At 44.8% G+C, this 22,550-nt stretch overlaps 1 protein-coding gene across 1 annotated transcript in view; it reads right to left on the minus strand.

Annotated features, from left to right (window-relative positions):
- Positions 1 to 13,265, minus strand: part of TMEM178A (transmembrane protein 178A) — a 50,200-nt gene extending 36,935 nt beyond the window's left edge. Inside the window, exon 1 of the mRNA XM_059078837.2 lies at positions 12,753 to 13,265. Within this exon, the coding sequence (XP_058934820.1) occupies positions 12,753 to 13,152 (400 nt within the window). The 5' untranslated portion in view covers positions 13,153 to 13,265. The remainder of the gene's footprint in view (positions 1 to 12,752) is intronic.
- Between the last annotated feature and the right edge of the window lie 9,285 nt (positions 13,266 to 22,550).

Here is a 22,550-nt window from a genome sequence, read left to right on the forward strand (position 1 = left end):
CCACAATGACACAGAGTGAAGGGAACATGTATTGAGGGAAAAGCAAATGGTCTGGTGGAGCCTGACCCTAGATTTCATGGAAAAGTGTCTGGCTACACAACCAGAAAGGGAATTGGAGCCACATGGCAACGGCTTTTTTATGACCTTCGAAGAAGTTTAGACTTGTGGATGCGGACAGTGCAAAACCATGAGAGATTTTGGTTTTGTTTTGATCACATTTTTTAAAGTGTGTAATTCCTTGTCCTTTAGTACGTTGTACAACCATCCCCACTATCTATCTCCAGAACATAGGTATCAACCCAAAAGAAAACCCTATACACATGAAGCGGTCACTCCACATTCCTCCTTCCTTGTTTTCTGTCTCTATGGATTGGCTTATTCTGGATATTTCATATAAATGGAATATTACAATACTTTGCCTTTTGTGTCTGGCTTGTTTCACTGAGCATAGTGTTTTCACAGTTCATCCGTGTTGTGGCATATATCAGTACACCGTTCCTTTTTATAGCTGAGTAATGTTCCATTATATAGTCATAGCACATTTTGTTTATCCATTCATCAACTCATGGACATTTGGGTTGGTTGTATCCACCTTTTGGCTATTATGAACAGTGCTGCTATGAACATTCATGTATAAGTTTTTGTTTGAGTCCCTATTTTCCATTCTAGGGTATATTCCATTCTAGGGTATATTCCTAGGAGTGGAACTGCTGGATCATTGAGTCAGTCTATTTTTAACTTATTGGGGAATCCATCAGACCGTGATTTTTAATCAAAGGAAAGATGATAAGATTTTATTTTAGAAAGATAAACCTGATAGATATTTAAAGAAACAAGATCCCAGAGAGCTGGTTCCCCAAAGACCCACCAAATAGTTGTTCATTTGCTCCTTCCTGCTTTCCTCTCTTTCCTGCCTCCTCACTTGCTTTTTTTCTTTTTGAACCTACAAATTGGCATGCAATCTGGTGGTCCAAATATATGTCCTCCCACATACCTTGTGGCTCTACACCATCTTTTGAGGCTTCTATGCTAACACCCTGCTAGCTCAGCCCATCTGCAATAGTTCAGATCGTTTTCTTGCTTTGTAATTCCTGCTCTAAAGAGGTACCAAGCTTTAATAAATAGGCCTCTCAGTTTCAAATGAGAGGTCCAAGAAGAGCAGAACAATTCCATCGGGAAAGGTGAAGTGCCCTGGAGTGGTCTGACTGGAACATTCCTGCCGAGATGCCTGAGCTTCATCAGAACACACTCTCCCTCCATCCCACTCCTCCAAACACAGAATCATATGTTGCTAAATAACCACTTCCTCAGGTGGCCTTCCAGGTGTGTAACAACACCGACCTCATCAATACAGTGTGTATTAAATTAATAATAACTGCACTATCAGATCTTGGAGTACATCAAAATCCCCTAAAATGCACAGGTTTTGAACATTTTACATCCCATTTTTAAAGTGCAATTATGAATAAGCCTCCTTAAAAACAACCATGCAGGGCTTCCCTGGTGGCGCAGTGGTTGAGAGTCCGCCTGCCGATGCAGGGGACACGGGTTCGTGCCCCGGTCCGGGAGGATCCCACGTGCCGCGGAGCGGCTGGGCCCGTGAGCCATGGCCGCTGAGCCTGCGCATCCGGAGCCTGTGCTCCGCAATGGGAGAGGCCACAGCAGTGAGAGGCCCACGTACAGCAAAAAAAAAAAAAAAAAAAAAAAAAAAAACCATGCAGAGCTTCCCTGGTGGCACAGTGGTTGAGAGTCCGCCTGCCGATGCAGGAGACATGGGTTCATGCCCTGGTCCGGGAAGATCCCACATGCCGCAGAGCGGCTGGGCCCGTGAGCCATGGCCGCTGAGCCTGCGCGTCGGGAGCCTGTGCTCCGCAACGGGAGAGGCCACAACAGTGAGAGGCCCGCGTACCGCAAAAAAAAAAAAAAAAGCTTTCTGCACTTCTCCTAAAAGCAGGACATAAATTTATAAAGGTGCCCCCTCCTTCTTCTCTGTACCAGGAAGGATAGAAGTGAATTACCGGAGATAAGTCTAGACCTTTATCAGCCAGAGCTGGTACCAGAGGAATCTACATAACGATCCTTGCTAATACTAGCCCTGATCTACCATTAGTTTCTCCTTATATTTGCCATCCCACAATTTGTCAGCCCTAGAAACTCAAAGTCCTTTTCCTTTGTCTCATCACTTCCCTAAAAATGTATTGTTCTTAAAAATAAATAAATAAATAAACTTTAAAAAAATGTATTGTTCTTTCGTTAAGATGCCATATAAACCCAAGTTCTAACCACCACTTTGAGTTACCCATCTCTGGGGGCTCCACATGCATGATGCACGTTAATAACTTGTTTTTCTCTTGTTAATCTGTCTTTTATCAGTCAATTTATAGGACCCAACCTGAGAATTTAGGAATATGGTGGAAAAAGAGGTTTTTTCCTCCCCTATTCCCATGAGGGCAGGATGTGGAGAGAGAATACGGTAAATCTGGAAGCGCTAGCAAGAAATCGGGGTTCTCCTCTCAGTCCTGTTCTCCCTATGGAATGATCACAGGTAGGACGGGACTGCCATTTGGACTTTCCTGCTGTGGCAAGCGCTACGGCTGTGGACACAACAGCCATGTCTCCTGAGCTAACAGTAGCCAGACTTTGCTCAGGTGTCAGGCAGGAAAGTGCTTCCTGGGGAGACTGAACCCTTAGCCACTGTCAGGGGAAGCTTGATTGGTCTAAGGGAATCACCATAATCCCATTCTACTCACCAAGGATTGGTATAGGAATGGTCATGTGACATAATTCTAACCAATGAGGCCTCTGGGAAATCTTCTGGGAGACTTCTGGGACATTACACTCATTTTAAGAATGGTTTAGGAAAAAGAGGCATGGCCTCTCCTGCTTTATTAGCCTTTGAACTATTGCTCTGTGATGAAGTGACTGGCACTCCTGCTGAGGACCAGCAAGACACAAGCCTGAAGGCAAAATCGCCCCTGTTGCGACAACTAAAGCCCAACAGAATTCAATCTTTTAATTAACCAGCCTAGGTACAGGCTTCCTCCAGAGTTCTTGTTATGGGAGATGATACACTTTCCTTGAAGGTTAAGCCATTTTTATTTGGGTTTTCTACTATTCGGCACTAAAAGATCCTTAACTGATAAACCCACGTATGTGAGTGCATGAATGTTTATCAAGCACTTTATTAATTGCATTAAAAAAAATTAGACTGACAACCTAAATTATAATGTTTCATACCTGACCTTTTCAGGAATAAAAACAACTCGGGAAAGCTAGATAGATATATGGGAGAATACTTAGCCAGGGGGGAAAAAAGTTAGGTCTGCCATTTTAACCTGCAGATAGAACTGGAAGAATGCTAAAACAAGAACTGTGTGATAATTTGGGAAATAAAAACATGCTCTCGAAAATACCCATGCCACAAATTTCCGAAGTGAAAATCTGGGGCATATTAGTAAGAAGCATCAATTTCTCCCATGGCATAATCAAATATGACTGCAGAATCATCTTGTATGTGTGGTTTACTGAATAGTGAGCTACTCTGTTTAATGCCTTTCAGGGGCTCTCAGACAGATTTATTTCAAGAACTCTGTCACACTTGGAGGGCAAACAAAACTGTGACATTTTATGATTTCTCCTGTCATTTTTTTTTAACTTTCTCGAATCAGGTATGTTAGGACCCTGTTCATAAGGCTAACAGGTAATGAGTTATTAATACAGCTCCCAATTTCCAAATCAGTGGCGGTGCCTGGGGACGACTTTGGGCGACTGAAGTACGCATGCTCAGTGTCCACCAGTTCCCTGTACCAGCCTCACCCCTGAAAAACACACAACCTGGATAAAGCCCCCACTCCCACAGCCAATCAGATGGCTGTCTCTAGGCCTCCTCTGTACAAGATCAAAGGGCCTCCCCTGTCCAAAGCTAGACTCCGTTTTATAAATTAAAACCGATCGAGATTATGCTGATAACAACATGCCCTCCGTCACAGGCATTCTGAAAACACGCGCTCAGAGAGAAAAGGAGGGAGTCAGAGCTGGTATGCTAGGAATTGCACGTAATTGACAGAGGTCTGTAGCGCACATGAAAATCCTCTATCACGGCATCACAGTAAAAAAAAATTAGGTAAGGATCATGGCTCAAAGTTCCTTTCAACTCTGTGAATCTTTGATTCTACATGTGCTTACCCATTTTCCTCCAACCTATTTGAGTTTCTTTCAGAAAGAAAAGGTAACACTTGAGGAAAAAAGGAAAGAAATACATGACTTTGAGGCTTCTTCAGCAGACATCTTCTGGCTGGATTTTATCTTTCACTGATGAATAGTAAACAGTTTCGTTGTGCCCTTTTTGTTTTGTTTGTTTCAAACACCTGAACAGAAAGACAGTATTTTTCAGAAACATGCCTGTCAGCAGTCACTGTCGCTTCTCCTGCCACCCTAGTTCAGCCTAGCTCTTTATTTTTCTAGTATTTGTTCAGTAGAGCTTCTTTCAACCAACACTTCCATTGTCTGAACACCAAACAAACTCTCCCTAAAATATGTTAGATGCTAAGGATTAAATCACCTGGAATAAGTGATTAGTATAAGTGGTATAAAACAAACATAATGAGCTTCAATTGGCTCAGACTCAATTATTATCATTGACCATTGTATTTTTAGCTTCTTCCCCCACTACAGTTTATCTTCCGCTAGGTCAAACTGCCTCTCTGATGATGAGTTCCATACTTTTTCAAACCCAATGACAAGTGATGGATTCTGTTGCTTTTCAGGATAACTTCCTTGAGTACCATTTAACAGGATGCCCATGCTGAAAAAGTCCATGACAACTGTAAACGTGACCGGAAGCAGTTTTCGAAATTGTGAGAACATAAGAAATGGCATTCGAACTCAAATTAACCAACAGCCCCATCTGCCTGCTCAGACTCTCCTCCTCACTACTCTGGGGGGTCCTTAGAGAAAGCACAACCTCGCGGGGCAAGGAGGATACACCGCACCCGTGTTTTTCACTGAGCAGCCTCTTCTTTGCAAAAGCAATTCGTTTCAACACTCATTAGTAACATTTGTTGACTGATTTCTGAGTGAAGCAAATGTTTACATCCCCCGCACCAAACAAAAATTCCTTAAAATGTAGACAAGAGAGATCCAAGTCACATACAGCCTCCCACCCCCTACCCTCCCACCCCACCCTCCCAATCTTGTCTGCTATAGACACTAAGGATACAAGTCAGTGCTTACTGGCATGGCAGATGGAGGCACCAGTGTTGATTTACAGTTGAGGTACCTATCGTAAAGGGACAATGAAGCCTTCTGGAATTATCTATACATCCAGAATTTCCCACATACTTCTGGAATCGCTTCCCCGTCTACCTATATGGTATCAGATAACCTGGAGAAACCAAAAGGGAACATATTACAACCTTTTGGTCCTTGAAGGAGAAACGAGTTGATTGATTTTTTCCCATGAACAAAATACTTAAAAGTCTGAACACTGGGGGACATCCAGCAAATTACAGAAAATAATTCAGTGTGTCCTCAGTCAGTTAAGATAACGGAAACTGAAATATGGTTTGTATTGTTCCCCTTTTTTCACTTGCTAATGCATTCCCTGATGGGTGTCCCCATGACATTATTATTTGGTCTGCAATCAGCTTATCTGGCTGAGTTACAAGAAAGATGGAGTGCAGCCTGTAGTTTCCCCGTACTCTGCAGCAAACAAAGGCTGTCAGCTTCCTGAGGGCCGTTGTGGGCTCTCTCAGGCTCCAAGAAGTTCAGCTACATCCTTTTAGTTAAAACTTGCAACAAAACAGATTAATCACTGCAATCACTTTTAACCACAGGAAAACACTGTAAGAAAGTGAAAAAATAAACCATCAAAAATTTTACCAGGTTTTGAAGATAAAGTCCATTTTCTACTGACAAACGCCTTTATTTTGATAAAAATCTTTACAACCAGTTGTGCAAAGCTTTAGACAATAGCAATGATGTAATGTTTTTTAAAAAATATTAATTGTAGAAAAAACTAATTTGTTAAACTTAAAGCGAGTCTACAGGGTTAGAATGATCTTATCTGAATTGCCCCAAACTACTGAACAAATATTTTACACCAAAGGAGATACATTTGCTATTTGTATTATTTGCCAAACCTCCAGTTTGGTTGTTTTCAACTTTTTCCTTCATTTCACCAGTTGCTTTTGCAAGGGAGAGGGAAGTGAAGGGGATGGCCAAATCTGATTATTTTTATTCTTTTAACCAGGAAAATGGGCCTCAGATGGTCACACAACTGAGTGTCACAACTGAGTGTCAAAGAAGGACAGTGGAATCTCTCTGAAAGACGAGGTGGACGGACACAAGAAAGATGGGCTCAGGAATAAGGGACACAGTCAACCCGAGGTCACAGTTTGCTTGGCAGAGGTCACAGGTCAGTAACCTGGGGTATACTACAGTGCAGGTGGGCTCAAAGAGGAAAGGAGAGTTCACCCTTGGTAACTGTTGGGAAAACCCCAGGACCTGCCTAAATTCCTTCAATGTTGCCCCTCCCCATGGTCTCCCATTTAGCATTGACACTGGGAGACTGGTTACTCCCTCAATGGAATGTAACTTCCAGATGCTCCCCAAACAAAAGCATATCTTCTATGGCAATCAAGAACACTTGCAATTATGAGCAGTCTGCCTGATGGGGTTTAACGGCTCTTTTTGAGCTTTGAAAAAGAAAAATCAGGAGCTAAGGAAAAAAATCACAGCCACTCGGGTATAACTGGATGTGAACTTTCTACGGCATAGCAAAAAACTCTTCTGTTTTTCCCCTCAAGGCCATTGCTAAATGTTATCCATGAGACATGGTGGATACAAATGTCACTGACTCTGGCAATTTTGATCACAAACCACTTAAAGCACCAACCACTTTTGTGTTTATGAATCACTTTTAAAAGGTGACTTCCCTGTGCAGATGGAAAGAATGGAAGCAAGTATCTTTTTTTTTTTGATAGCAGAGAAGCGAGTAAGAATCTAATTTCTATGCACGATAACCTTCCGGAGTGTTAGCAATAGGATGTGTTGAAACATAGGGTATCACACTTGGGTAATACTGTGTCTAATGTCAGAAATGATACAGAAATAAAATGCATCTTCTTCTCTCCCCTGTGAAGAGGTGAATACGTGTGGTACAACGGTGGCCTGGGAGAGCCACCACAGAGGTCAGCCATGATAGTTAACAAACAATCCTCTGCCCAGATGAGAAACTCAGCTTCGCTGATGGGCAGGGAGAGCAGCAGTCTTCCAAGAGTGTATGCACGCCTGGGGGTACACAAGCAGTCCTTTGGAAAGTGTGGGTGAAAATAGTTGAACTTCTCTTTCTATTTATTACCCCATCCCTTCAAGGTTTGCTTTTGTCTGTGTTTCATGATGTATATGTCAGGACAGTCCACGCACCTAATTTTAAAGTGAATAAATATAAATTACATAGAGTGAGGCTTAAGACAAGTTTGGAGACCACTGCCTTGAGAAGTAAAGAAAGAAAAAGGAAGTCTTAATGATATCCCCAGCACGCCCAAAACTGAGGAATCTCTGCCAGCGGCATCTTCTGGTCCAAGAGAAGGTCTGAGAACAGTATGTGAACAAATGGGTCAGGGAAGAGAAACAGTGCTTGCCTCTCAGACTTCCCAGATACATCTGCTCTTGGGAGATAATTATTCTAACACAAATGATACTTTGGTCTACAAATGAGCTGGAGAAAATCATCAATCTATTTCTGTGTCAGGTAGAACGTAGTGGGTCCTGTACAGACTATTAATTTCATGGAAAATAAGCCAACAGGGGAAACAGATATATCATTATCAGAGTAAAGAAGAGACCCAATGAATTCCTACCAATCCTCCTACTTTCTTGTACTTGCAGAGAACAAAATGACAAAGTATTTATGTCCTACTGTCTTTGATATCTCTGTTTATCTCATTAAAGGAAAAATGCTGCTGAAACCACAAGGACATGCTGTATTTCAAGTTTCAAGAATTCAATCCCAAATGATTTATCTAAGTTAACAGTATGCCTACAGAATTATAATCTTCACATTGCTGAAATTCTATCACTTGTAATTTCATAAAAACAAAACTCTACAACATTCATTTTCCTTTTGTTTATTGTAGGCAATATATAATATTAGGATTGGGTTTACATAAACAAAGTACATATATTTGAAAAACAGTGTTAATCGTTTTTAATGAAAATTTTTAATGAAAAAGTTTTTTTCAATTAAAGTTAAGGCTAGTAAGAACAGTTGGCACTTTTGATATCATTTCAATGACGAACTCCTATTCAAAATGAATTTCTCTGAAGTTCCACATAATGTATTCACAAGACTCATCAACGTTTATTTATTAAACTCAGTGTTTTCAGTAACTGAAAGAAGCATTATAGAGTGTTTCCAACTGAGTCTCCTTCCATCTGTCCTCCTATTTTACTGTTCAACCAGTAGTTTAAACATAAGAATTGCACTTGGAACAGAATGGCCGGGCGTCCCCCAAAGGGTACAGCTATCCATCACTCTGCACCGTATTTTCTGTCACGTACTTACCAGCTCTACCAGCTTGCACAGTGTTCTTCCCACAGCCTACTAAGAGTAGTGACTGTATAATCCACTCGAAAATAACTCCACCACTTGATATAAACTCTATTAGGGCAGGCATTTTTATCCATTTTGCTCAATCCTGTATCTTCTATACCTAAAACAATACCTGGCTTTCAATATATATTTATTGAGGGAATAAACTGGATGAATGAAGGCATAAAGAACCTACTCTTTAAACCCATTCTCTCAAGTTCCTACCACAAGGCTCCTTCAACTATTCTAGCCCCCCTGTTGCTGGGTGGAGGATGACTTCACTTGCATACTTATCAGAGACTGTCTTTACTTTGACGGGCAAAGCTTCCTTAGCAACAAAAGTTAACTGCAAGAAGGGTCTATGTATGGAAGAATAAGTTAGTCAATTGACCAGCTCAAACGGAAAAGAATCCCCACATGTGTAGCCGAAATCTCCCTAATATGACCTTGCACGTAACAGCCTTTCGATGGGCATTTGTTTTATTGGATAGTAAACTATGATAATATAGTGTGAACTTAATATGTCTACAGCATTTGTAAGTTCCCATGTTATCCCAGTGGGCAAGATAGTGAAATGTGGATTAGTCAATACAGTAAGGAAAAACAATGGTATGCAAACTGTGCTGGTGACTGGTCTTTCGTTAGCCTGGGAGAGTAGCATCGAGTTTTAGTCTTGGTCTTTAATGGATTTATCTATAACTTTACCTCCATTCTTTTTTTTTTTTGGTACGCGGGCCTCTCACTGTTGTGGCCTCTCCCATTGCGGAGCACAGGCTCCGGACGCGCAGGCTCAGTGGCCATGGCTCATGGGCCCAGCCGCTCCGCCGCATGTGGGATCTTCCCGGACCCATGTCCCCTGCATCGGCAGACAGATTCTCAACCACTGCGCCACCAGGGAAGCCCTTTACCTCCATTCTTACTGAAGGTCCTGGTTGGAGGTCCAATCTAGGGGAGACCTTCTAGGGTCACTCTGGGCTAGAAGTACACAGAATCATAATGAAAGGGTGACAGTCAGAGTTTGATGATTTTCCCAAATACTTGTCCCAATGAGACCACGGCTCTTCTGGCTCATGTGATTTCTCTTAAGTAGATGAACACTACAGAGCCTATATGTTGCACTTGTAAGCCAATTTCTCATTCTCCACATTGTCTGTTTCTTTTTCCTCTACATCTCTCAGAAATATTTTCCCAGCCTCCAGGAAATGCAAACAATTCCAATTGTGAGAGGTCTTCCATATTATCAACTTTACATTTTCCCCTCTGTAACTTCCACCCACCTCCTGGCTTTGTGCTCTAAGTCCACAGGAAGAAAGGCTGACCTCTTTTTCCCTCAAAAGCTCATCAAGTATGTCAGGCACTTCTTGTGGCCCTTTCCACCCCTCCCCACTCTCTCACGTGAGTACTTTTCTTCATTTCCTATCGTTAACATTTCTAAATCTTAGGACTCATAAGGTAGTTCAAAGAAGAAAGTAAGAATGAAATGTGGGACCCTAGTTGTCCAAATTTTTAAATTAGATGTCATGTTGATTTCTAGTTATACAGGGCTCATTTAAGAAATTCATACCACAGCCACAGATGTCAAAACACACCACAAATGCCAAATTCATATCACAGATGCCAAAACAAAGGTAATAATGTTTACCTAACATGGGTGTCAAAATCATCTGTTGAAATTATTCTTAGAATCACAGAATTTTAAAGCTGTTCATTTCACTCATTCATCTCACAGATGATGAAACTGAGATCCAGAAGAGTTATGTAGGTAGCCCAAGGTAGATGAGTAGCAATATTGAGAGTACTTGAGGCCCTTCTGGCCATCTCCCAAACAACAGATTATGATCCTATAACATACTGAACGTCTGTCATTTCCTCCAAACTCCTCATGTCAATAATGTCAGCGCATTGACTTCCCAGGAAGCTAAATTTACATGCTATTAGTACAACAATGACAGATTTTAGAACTAGAAAATCCCCTAAAGAACAGTGAGCCTTCCTACTATGAACTAGAAAACTGAAGGCCAAGGAGGCCTGGACACTTGTTGGAGGAAGCCCTGCAATTTAGCAGTAGAGCCAGCAATGGAGCCCAGGTCTTCTGATGACAACCTAGAACTCTTTAGTTTCCTACAGAAAGGATTAGCTAAACACCATCAGTATTACAAATCTGAGATCGTTTTAATCCAAACTTGCATTTATGTCTAGAAAGCTATAATTCTTTTAATGAGCACACAAGTTCTGTCTTAGGGAAGTGCTAGGCTGGACAACCGTTTGTCAGAAAGATGTAGAAGAAGGGTCATTTAGCGGTCATTCAGACCGCTAAAGTCCCTTCAGCCTCTAGGATATTTCGATTCTGAACTTCCCTGGAGCTCGGCACCTCAGCTAGCCAGCCCAGGTGGGGAGGTGGGGAATGTGCAAGTGTCCTGTGGGACACCCTTTCCCGCCTGCCATTGGATTGAATGAACTCTACCCTGCTGTTTCAGGCATTATTCTATATCCAATTGACATGCAATCAAATACTCTCGGCAGAGGAAGAGTGTAAGGAAATGCAGCTCTGTCATTTCCAAAGACAGACTACACTGCTTAGCTTTCAAAATTGCCTTGCCTAAACGAGCATTCCATAACCGAACCTCCAAATTCAGCTTTTACAGTTTGTTCATGTACTATGCTACTATCAAAATTAATTATGCAGCATCTTCATGAGGAGAAATCAGATTTGGATGTGAGTTAGGAGAGGAAAGAATGCAGCGCCCTTCCCAAAGGAAGGTTACTGTATCTGCTCCCCCCCCCAAAAGCGCTGGGGTCCTTCCACACACAGACAGATTTCAGATGGCAGTCCCCAGCTGAGCTGGCTATGGGAAGGAAGAAGTTGACATGTTTGAGAAATGAGGAATACGCCAACGAACAAGACTCCGAGGCCAACATGTTATTAACCCCCTCCCCTCCTTTCCATGTAATTCCATTCCAAACCGGAATTCAACACAAATCTGCTTCTTTGCTTTCCTGAATGGCTACTAAATCTTTAAATGTACTGATTTTAGACGACTTCTTTTTTAGCAATAATGACTCCAAGGGAAGAAGGTGCGTTGTTTTGTTTTTTCCATCTCAGAGAAAAAGAATTTGTCATAAGGGTCGAGCTCGGAAAGTTAGAAGGAAGCCTCAGCAGTAAGACTGTCACAGTGAATATTTTTACATGAATGACATTACCAAAAAAATGCAAACGATCCGATTACACGCATGGGAGCCAGGTGTCACCTAGACCTCAGAAGAGCAAACTGATGCTCTACAACTCAGTGTCAAATAAAACAAAAACAGCCTTACAAGGTATCACAAATTTGAGAGTGATTCTGTAGAGACTCCCTGTGCAAATACGGAAAGCTCTACTTTAAAAGGCTTGGACCGGTTTTCCACTCTCCTCGCCCTGGCGTGGCTAGCCAGGTTGGAAAAAAGTAGATGTCCTATCAGCATTCAGCTGCCTCCACCAATGCATTAATGTTATCTGAGGTCTAACCCCTGCACTTCGGGGGTTTAGAGGAAGGTGCCTCCGGCCTCCTGAGCTCTCCATTAGCCTGCCGGGCTGGCATAACACATCAGTCCCGCCTGCTACCAACATCAGCACAATACAAGAAAAAGCCCTTTTCCTCCTCTTCTGAGGTTTGCACCACTTTTCCTCCAAAGGTATTTCTAAAAGGAGAGTACAACTTAAGGCGAGGAGCCCAAGTGGGAAAGGTCGGGTCTTTTTGATGTGTACCTTCCCGGGGAGCAGCGTCCAGAAAACAGACCCGTGCGTTCCAAGTCAGGCAAGTGTACAAAGACAGCGAAGGACGAGAGGCGAGGAGAAGAGGGGGGAAAGGAGGCCAAGGAAGCAAAGGAGATAGAGGCGGGGAGCTGAAGCCCAGACTTGAGGGAAGAGGGGGAAAAGGAAAAGGAGGATGGAGAGGAAAGAAGAGAGTCGGGGAAAGAAAGAGGAGCGAGACAGAACAAGGGAGGGACTGGGAAAGAAAGAGAGAGGGGAGGGGTAAAGAAAGGAGGCGGCGGGGGAGACGAAAGAATGTGCCGAGGACGCGGCGGGGAGGCGGCCGCAGGGACCGGCGCGCCCCTGGGGAAGCCGCGGGCTGCGCTCCACGCGCGGGCGCCCGGGGCGCAGGGCGCGCCCGCCGCTCACCTTTCAGGATGAGGGTGTCGATGTCCCGGTCGATGCCCAGGAAGTAGCACTTCCTCCAGAGGCCCGAATAGGTGGCGAAGAGCGGCCGGCCGCACTCGGCGTCCAGCCCGCCGAGCCCCAGCAGCGAGCGCCAGGACTCGGGGTCGGCGCGCCCGGGGCCGCCCGGGAGCAGCCGGCGCCCGAGGGGGGGCGAGTCCCGCAGCGGCAGGTGAGACAGCGGCATCAGGCGGTTCTTCTGGTCCGGGGGGTCGGCGCCCGCGCGGCTGCGCTCGCAGCTCTCCTTGTGGCGCCGGGGGTCGGTCTCGTACCAGTGGTCGGTGAAGATGGCCGTGACCAGCAGCCCCAGGGAGCAGAGGCTGAGGCCGAGGCTGAGCGCCGTGACGAGCGCCCGCGGCTCCATGGCTGCCCGCCCCGCCGCGGCCGCCGGTGGGCTCGCGCGCCGCCGCCAGACACAATGCACTTGGCCTCCGCTCGCTCCGCGCTCCCCCACCTGCCCCCCACCTCCCGTCCGCCCTCGGCTCCCAGCCCGGCGCGCTCCCTCCTCGGCTCCCTTTCGACCGCGCGCCCGCCCCCTCCCCGGTCCGCCGCTCCGCGCCTCCACGAGCCTCGAGCGCTTCCTCGCCCCCCGCCTCTCCCGCAGCCCCCTCGCCTCCCTCCCGGCGCCGCCACCCCCGCGCACCCCTGCGCCCGCTCCGCACCTCGCGACCAGCCCGTGCTCCCTGCTCTGCCGCGATCCCCCTTCCCTGTGGATCCGTCCTCGCCGCCCTCACTTCTCCCTCGTCCGTTCCTCTCCCCTCTTCACCCTGTCCCTACTTTCCCCCTACTTTTCTTCAACTCTTCCTCCCTCTCTTTTCGTCCCTCTGTCTGCCCCCTCCTTGTCGCTTTCTATCGCTGCCCTGGACGCGACGTTTCTCTCCAGCTACCCCCGAGCACACTGCCTGCCGTCCTCTCCCCTCCAACGACCCGAAAAGACATCCACCAACATCAGACCTAGTCTTGTCACTTGTCCAAGTTGATGTTGATCGGTGTCGCGTTTTCTACCCAGAAGCAAATCCCATCCGGGTCGGCTGCGTGGTGATATTTAACTCTTAGGAATCTCGATCTGGAGACGAAGACCCTTTCTCCCCCCTCCTGAAGGATGCAGCCTCGGAGACCCCTCGGCAGCTCTGTCTCCCTGTCATCCTCCCTTTCTCTCTCACTTGCCCACAGCAGCCTCTCAGCGCTCTCTCCGCTCCAGACCCTCTTCTGAAAGAAAGGCACCAAGCGTCACTGGAGCCATAGGTCTCTATGGCCAGAGATTTTCTCCCACTCCAGCCTGCTCGGAGATGGACTTCTTTTTCGTTGACCACCTCCATCTCCCGCCGGACTGACGGCCTCCTGGCGTTTCTAGAAGCGCACAGGATCAATAAGTCCTTGCAATGGCACCTGCTCTGTGAGGTGATTACTGCCTTTGAATAAAGAAAGCCCTTAGTCATAAATCAAAGGAATGATTTTTTTTTTCTCCTGTGCAAGTTTCTTGCATGGACCGTGAGGGTCAGCAGCGAAGCAATATTACACACCAAAGTCAACATCTCAGCTTGCTTCTGTTTACCAGGGCACTGGGCAGTCACAGATGTTAATTCGGAGAATGGCAGGCAGATTCGCATTTTCTAAAATGAGGAAACGTTAGGACTCAGGGTCCCGAGTTAATTGTGTTGTGCAGCCTCACGGCAGAGGAGCAATACCCTCGTGCCACTTAATGCCCTTGGGGCCACATCACAGACAGAAAACCATGCTGCGTGAGCCCAGGGATGCCAATTCTTGTGTTCTCATGCTGTGAAATATTAATGATCAAAAGATGATGAGGCATTCATTAGATGCTGAATGTCATTACTCCACGATTTAATGGGACTTACTAATTAGTGGCCCACATCAATTGGTATGAATGTGATTTATATATTTCCTCTGAAATGACATCTGTAAAGGTGATATAAGAAACTTGCTGGGATTTATTTTCATTGCTGTTTGTACTCAGCATCTTCAGAGGGTTTATCTCCCATGAAGACTGTGTACCTCTCCTGATCACCTCCGTTCACAGATAGATCACTTAAGCAAATCCTTCAGTCATACTGCTGACCTGACAATGTGAATTATTCCTTGAATTTTATCACAGCTTCAGCAAGATCTATGGTGAGCTTCAGTCTAATTAAGGAAGACAAAGAATTATAATTTTAGTGTTCCTCTCACCTATAAGCTTTTCCTTAACAGGAACCGCTAAGCTCATCAAAGGAGTCTTATCTGGATTTACACAAAAATGATGAGACTTAGAAGCTCTCCTTTATTTATACTCTATACGATGTGTAAATTCCTAAATCTTTACGGATACAGAGAGAAGATCTTTAACTGTGAGCCCACGGCTGATATTGAAATTCGCTCAAGTTGTCATGTGTCCTTTTATTTTTTTAAAACACCTCTTGAGATAAAGATATTCGATAAAGATATTACAAACCTTGCAAGTTCCAAGGGTGGGCAAACCTTTAGCAATTCTTCACCCCCTTCTCAAACCCTGATGTACTCTAAGAAAAAAACATTCTGCCACATTTCAGAGTCACCTGATCATCTTTACACAATAACCATGCCCTGACTGGGGCTGACAGAAGGAACCCTCTTTCTCAGGCCCTTATGTTTAACTTAAAAGAAAATAATGTTCTGCTGCATTTTCCTAGCCAGAACCCTTGATCATACCCTTCTCAGAAAACAGCACTCTCCTTGAAGTTCATTTATGTGATCTTGAAGACCGGTCTCAGCGTAGAATCCAAAGGTTACGATATGATGGATTACCCTTGACAGTATTTCATAAAAAATGTCACATGTTACAAATATGGGCCAGCAGCATGTAATAAGAGCACTGCCTCTGCTGGTGCGGCATTAACAGCACCAGCGGGGATGTGACATACGATGTGTACACAGGTTTCGCTACAGCAACTGCGTATCGTTCCATCCACGTTCTTAAATTTTCTCTTTTGGATATTTCCAACAATGAACTCTCACCCACGAGCCCCACTCTGTTAAGGGAGTGGGAAATACAAAGATGAATCAATGGTTCCCATCTTCTGGATGCTCCCAGTCTAGTGGTGAGAGACAGACACATAGATTTTTCTGTGCACTCCAGCACAAAGCAGAACAACGAGTGTGGCAACGTGGACAATGAAAAGACTAAGCACCTGGGGAAGTCAGGAAGGCTACTTAGAGACAGTAACTTTTGAGTTCACTCTCGAAGGATGAGTTAAACTTTACCAAGAGGACTGGATCAGAGACACTGGCATTCCGCTCCATATAAGTCTGACTTATGTATCTACCCGACAGATTTGGAGGCTTCCATATTTGAGCCCACTGTAAAAGAAGAATTGCTCTTCTGTGTTTTTAAGTCATAAAGTTGACATCTCCTAATCCCTGACCGCAAGCTAAATACTTGCAGGCGAGGAGAAGCAGGAGTCTAAGCCAGAGCACAGTCGATGTATGAGGGCATTTAGCCTGGCAGGTAGACAAGATGATGGGAGATCACATATCCAACCAGAACACCGAGGCATGTCTCAGCAGTGCTGAGGGCGGTGCCGTGCCCTCAACGTTTTCAAACTTAGCTTGTTCTTCACTTGTCTTAAATTTCCCTTTGCCATCTCCAGATCTGATATCACCAATATCTCCCTTAGAGAATAACAGTGTCCTAAAACGACAGGGATAGAGCTGGAGAATTTCCACCTGGGCGTTTCACTGTGTTGTAGAACTCAGTATGTCTAAAGGTCAACTCGTATTTCCCTGTGGTCCAACGGCCCCTCCTCACCTCTCTCTCTTTCTGGTGTTGACAAGTCAGTCAAGACACTCAGACTCAATATTTTAGAATTTTCCATCGCATTCACAAAGTGGTAGGGATTCTTCCTTTTAAATGTCTCTATAGCCAATCTTTCCTCTTCATTTCTTCGACTTGCTATCACTATGCCTCTATCACCTCACATCTGGATTATTATTCCAGCTCCCCCCTTGGCCCCAGTGATTCCAGGACAGCTGGGTTCATGGGCAGATCATCCTGAAGTTATCCTGGACACTGATGCAAATGCATCTTCCTCCAATGTTGTTTTGATGATGTCATCCTTCAGCACCCAACTCTCCTTTCTAGGTTAGAGAGAATTATCCTCTATATTACACTAGAGTCCTTCCTTGTTACTGTCAGTATTCCCGTAGCATTTAAACATCCCAACTTATGCGTTGGCCATGTTTAAATATTGAGAAAACAAAACACTTTTGCCTTCTCCAAACACACTTATCATAATATCTAGGTGCTTTATGACATTCATCGTATTTCTCTACACAGAAAGTTCTTAAATAAATATTTTCTTACAAAAAGGTACACACACACACAGGGAGAGAGAGAGAGAGAGATCTCCAATTGTCACAGAGCTATGGCAATAATTTATTGACATACCTGTGCTAAGCTAACCATGCTAACCATGAATATTCTAAAAGGCTTTCACCCTTTCGCCCCAGTGCTGAGACCAAAAGCAATATCTTTCCTCATTTCAAACATTTAGATTCCATAGAATTTAGACTATGAAGTTTAACCAAAACCACACACTAGACTTCCCTGGTGCCTCAGTGGTTAAGAATCCACCTGCCAGTGCAGGGGACATAGGTTCGAGCCCTGGTCCAGGGAGATCCCACATGCCGCAGAACAACTAAGCCTGTGCGCCACAACTACTGAGCCTGCGCTCTAGGGCCCACGAACCACAACTACTGAGCCTGCATGCCACAACTACTGAAGCCCAGGCGCCTAGAGCCTGTGCTCTGCAACAAGAGAAGCCACCGCAATGAGAAGCCCTCACACCACAATGAGAGAGTATCCCCCGCTCGCTGCAACTAGAAAAAGTCTGCCCACAGCAACGAAGACCCAATGCAGCCATAAATAAATTTAATTAATTAATTAATTAATTTAAAAACCCAAAACAAAACCACACACAGGCTTTCAAAAAGAGGAGGGGTTTATTCATGGTACGATCAGACATGTTTCCAGCTTTTAATATAAGGATAGAGTCAATTATGTTATTAATCTACAATATGTCATTTCTGCAAATAATTGAGATACCTTATTTTAACATGATCATTCTGAACTGTTCCCCTATAACAATTTTATTTTAATTCAATAACATTTATTGAGCACCTCCAGGGTAAGTTATTGTGCTGGGTCCCACTGGATTAGGCAAAGCTGAAACAAAACCCATGGCCTGTGCCCTCAGGGAGCTTTAGGTTAGTGGAGGAGAAAGATAGAAATGCAAGAGGCTATAAAGAGGGATGCCTGGACTGAGTGCTGTCGCACAAGTGCAGACAAAATTCAACAGGGAAACCTAGTGCAGGGAGATCAATTTCCAGTGGGAAGAATATGGTTAAGCCAAGTAGATAGACGCTATCTCAGGGAGGCCTTGGAGGAAACAAGGCATTTTCTGTATATGTGTCAATTTAGTCCGGGGCAAAGCCAAAAGTAAATTTTAGAAGTGGCACCTACCATGGTCCTCCTCTCTACCCCACACATGTGGTAATTCATCTTGCCATTTTGTCACTAACTGGAAGCCTGGAACCAGAAAATACCACAAAACCCTGAAATAGATGGTGCCTGATAAGTTTCTCATTTCACTGACACACCACGGAATGTCACCATTCTTTTTCACATTCCTGGATTAAGCTGTTTCCTTTTTGGAGTCTTTAAGCACATATGGTGGAAAAAAAAAAAAAAAAAAAAAAACACGTTCAGAGAAACCCAAAACCATGTTAAGTCCCACTCAGAGTGTGATGTTTTAGCAGATGGTGGATCATTAATTGCCATACCTAACTGTATTCCCCGCCTTATCTGTGTGTCTGGATACTGGCTTTCTAAGTTGAGGGCTAGTTCAGATCGTTCAGGCCATGTTTGACAACCAAGGCAGAGCTGGACATAACTAAGATGGGTATCTACTCTCTCTGATTCACAGCAGCCTATGATGCTGCCCAGGTGAACAAAATCTATTGTTTCCAGGTGTCTCTCCTTTTTCTTACCCTTGAACATCATCTCTGAGTTGTATCTCCTCAGAGGCACCAGGATCTGGGGGATACACATGCACTGGAGTCAGACCACCCGTAAATTCCAGACCTACTACTTCCTACCTGCTCATCCTTAGCCAGTTACCTAACCTCTCTGAGCAAGTTCTGAAAAACAGGGATATCAACATCTACCTCTCAGGATTGATGAGTCATCATTGCCACAGGCTAAATATGTTTCCTCCCACTCTTCCCTACTCCGTCCACGTAAACACAGAAACATGCTTCAGAAAACCCACAGCCTAATCATATTAAGCCCACATCATTTAAATGTCATAAATACAAATAGCTAAATAAGTTATTGATGACATGATTTTTTTCATGTTACTTATTATTCATCTTATTCTTGTAGGAGAGGCAACCTACTCTTCTTGTTTGTTCAGTTAACATGTAGTGAGCACCTGTGGGCCACGGAGAGAGCATTCCCAGCAGAGGGAGCTGCCAGTGCAAAGGTCCTGAGGCATGATAGAGCTTTGTATCACTGAGGAACTGGAAAGACACCACCGTAGCTACAGTAGAGTAGTGAATGAGGCAGTGAGCAGTATGAGATTCCGTTGCAAAGTTGGTCAATAGCCAGTTCACACATGGCCTAGAAGGGCATCCTATGAACTTTGGACTTCAGTCATAAGAAAACCTTTGCAGAGTTTTAAGGAGGGGAGGGGCACGAGGTGATTCATATATTAAACGTCACAGACGACTAAGTGAAAAATTAACTGGGGCTGGGGATGGCAAGTGTGAAAGCAGGGAAACCAGTCAGGAGGCTCTTGCAATGGTGCAGACAAGGGATGTTAGTAGCTCAGACTAAAGACACAGCAGTGGAGGAAGAGAGGTGGGTCGAGGTTGAACTCATGGAATTATTGGGAGCCCAGATGAGGAAAAGGAAAAATCAAGAACCAGGCTTACATTTCTGGTTTGAGTGTTTGCATGGCGGTATCATGAAGTGAGGTGTGGAACATTCTTGAGAACAAAGTAAAAAATTCTGTGTGGGGCATGTTAAGTTTGAGATGCCATTTAGAAATCTCAATTGGATGTATGAATCTGAGAGTGAGGGCAGCAGTCTGGAAGGGAAGATTTCGATTGTAGAATGTCAGCAGATAGGTGTTAAATGCATGTTGATATTTAAATTCATAGGACTAGGTGAGATTGCTTAGGGGAAAGTGTGGCCAGAAGAACTAGTAGGTTCGGGTCAAGGCAGGCTCGAGGACATTGGAGCATTAAAACCTCCATGGGGGGAGGAAGACCCACAGAGGAGACCAGGAAGGAAAGTAGGAAGGAAGCCAAGAAAATGCATGTCCCCAAAGCCAAGGCAGGGGAGTCTAACAATATGCTTTGATGACACAGCAACAAGACATATAGAGCCTGGGCTGTGGGGTCGGAGGGACTTGGGCTCAAATTCTATGTGATTATTTTGTGGGGGGCAGGATTTGCTTAGCCTCCCAAGCCTCTGTTTCCTCATCTATAAAATGGGGATCAGAGTAATAATAGAGCTGCTGTAAGAATCAAACACACAATGAAAATAAAGCATTAGCAACATAGTGAATGTAAAGGCTGACATGTAAGAAGTGCCCCGTGTATATGGCAGCTGTTGTGATTGTTGTTATTTATCATCTCCAACAATAATACTTGGTGGCTGCTCACATCTGCAGGTCATGATCCTCGGGCGGTACAGAACGTTACTCTCCCAAGGGTTGTACCCCAATGAAAAGCCTGGAGGCTTACCATAAGGCTCCGGCAAACATAAATCATCTATAGCATTGGTGGAATGATGGGTGTTCAAAAGTGCAAGAAACCGTTATGCTCTTTCCATAGGCTATTTTGTTATGAGCCCATAAAGGGGTTCAATGGTGTTTTGTAAATAACCAAAATGAACTGCCAGAGTACGATGAGGTATCTCCGGTCCTCAAGGTCTCTAAATGGACTAGAGAGAAAGGCCTCTGTAGAAAATGACTGCCCATTTTTATGGAAACAAAACACGTTAGGGGAACCTAGGTAGAACCTGGATGTCCCCTCCCCGTGCAAGGGGCTGGGAAAGCCCAGAGAGGACAGGGGGACGTTAAGCCAGCTGTAAACAGCATCTGGATGAGAGGAGAAAAAGAGACAGCCTCCTCTAAAAAGGGGCAGGCAGAAAAAGGCAGACTCAGGAAGGACCCAAGACCCAGCCAAGACGCGGCTCCTAGAAGCCAGAAGGCAGCTCTCCGCAAGTGTTGAGAGATCCAAACTTTGCCCACGTGACTGAAGTCAACATTCCAGATTCCCATCTGGAATGTCACCAGGGGACAAAGATTGCGTCAGATGACCCCGAATATGTGAATTCAACCCAGGTCTGGAGGCATTTTCCCCCCACTTCAGACAGTAACATCACCACCCCAGACAACTCTGTTTTGTTCTTCAGTTTTTTGGTTTTTTTTTTTTGTGCTAGGCGGGCCTCTCACTGTTGTGGCCTCTCCCGTTGCGGAGCAGAGGCTCCGGACGCGCAGGCTCAGCGGCCATGGCTCACGGGCGCAGCCGCTCCGCGGCATGTGGGATCCTCCTGGACCGGGGCACGAACCCGTGTCCCCTGCATCGGCAGGCGGATTCTCAACCACTGCGCCACCAGGGGAGCCCTGTTCTTCAGTTCTTGATTTGGATAAGCCTCTTGAAAAATTATTTGAGTCCAGGTAATCATTAGCCAGTACGTGAACAGCTATTATGAATCAGATACTCCTAAGAACACAGAACAATGTGTCGTGTTCTTTACAGCTCTCGGCATGCCAGTATTTTATCAGGCACTGTGGCATATAATCATCTGCTGCACACAGTGCTTGGAGAACCATCCTGTTCTTTTGGAAGGAGTCGCCAGTTTGGCAGGACTTGGTACACACCTCCCCACAGCCACACCTGAGCCCCTGTAATGAATGGGTGCCACGTGGCACTGACGGTCACTCAAGTGGAGAAGCAGATGAAAGCTTGAGGACAAATCACCATCTCACCTCTGACTACTGGTATAGAGAGGTAGGACCTTGTCAGGGTCGGATTTATGAGGCCGATTAAAAAAGAGAGAAAATGTACCAATGGCCAAAAAGGAGTCCAAGTAGGTGGCTTTGATGTATGAGTTCCATCTGCCTAATTTATTTGGTGCCTGTAGTCTGCATGTGATCAAGAGCCCTGGACTAGGTGAGTGGCAAGTCAGGGAGGAGGGCTGACAGTGGGGGAGATGTCACTTAGTGTTTTCCAGCCAGGCCACCATGTGCCCTTATGAGCCCCACTGAGACAAAAACACAACAGAAAGGGATTGTCTCCAAAGAATCGTGGAATTTTAGCCAGAAGAAATCCCTGAAGTTTCAAACAGTGAAGTTTAATCCCCACTTCAGGACTTTCTGAATATTTAGGGAAATGCTTCCATTTCTCAATTTCCTTTTCTGAACGCTGCCTGGCTTTTTTGGTCCTGAATAATGTGGACATAGTTTGAATTACTTCCTTTTTCCACCCTCACTCAGCAGTTTACCCTTTTCCATATTAACCACTTTTGCAAAGAAGCCCAGGTTCTTTGTGTCAATAAAATGACAATTGAAAATGGCTCTCACGGCAGTATTGTTTACTGGGTTTATAGAACACTCTTTTAAATGTTATATTTGGTAGCAATGACAGCAAACTCTAAATATAGAATCCTGAAAGGGGGAGGTCAACACAGAATAGAGCCAGGATCAGGACTAAGAA

Source organism: Kogia breviceps, chromosome 11 (genome assembly GCF_026419965.1).
Source record: "Kogia breviceps isolate mKogBre1 chromosome 11, mKogBre1 haplotype 1, whole genome shotgun sequence".
NCBI classification, from domain to species: domain Eukaryota; kingdom Metazoa; phylum Chordata; class Mammalia; order Artiodactyla; family Physeteridae; genus Kogia; species Kogia breviceps.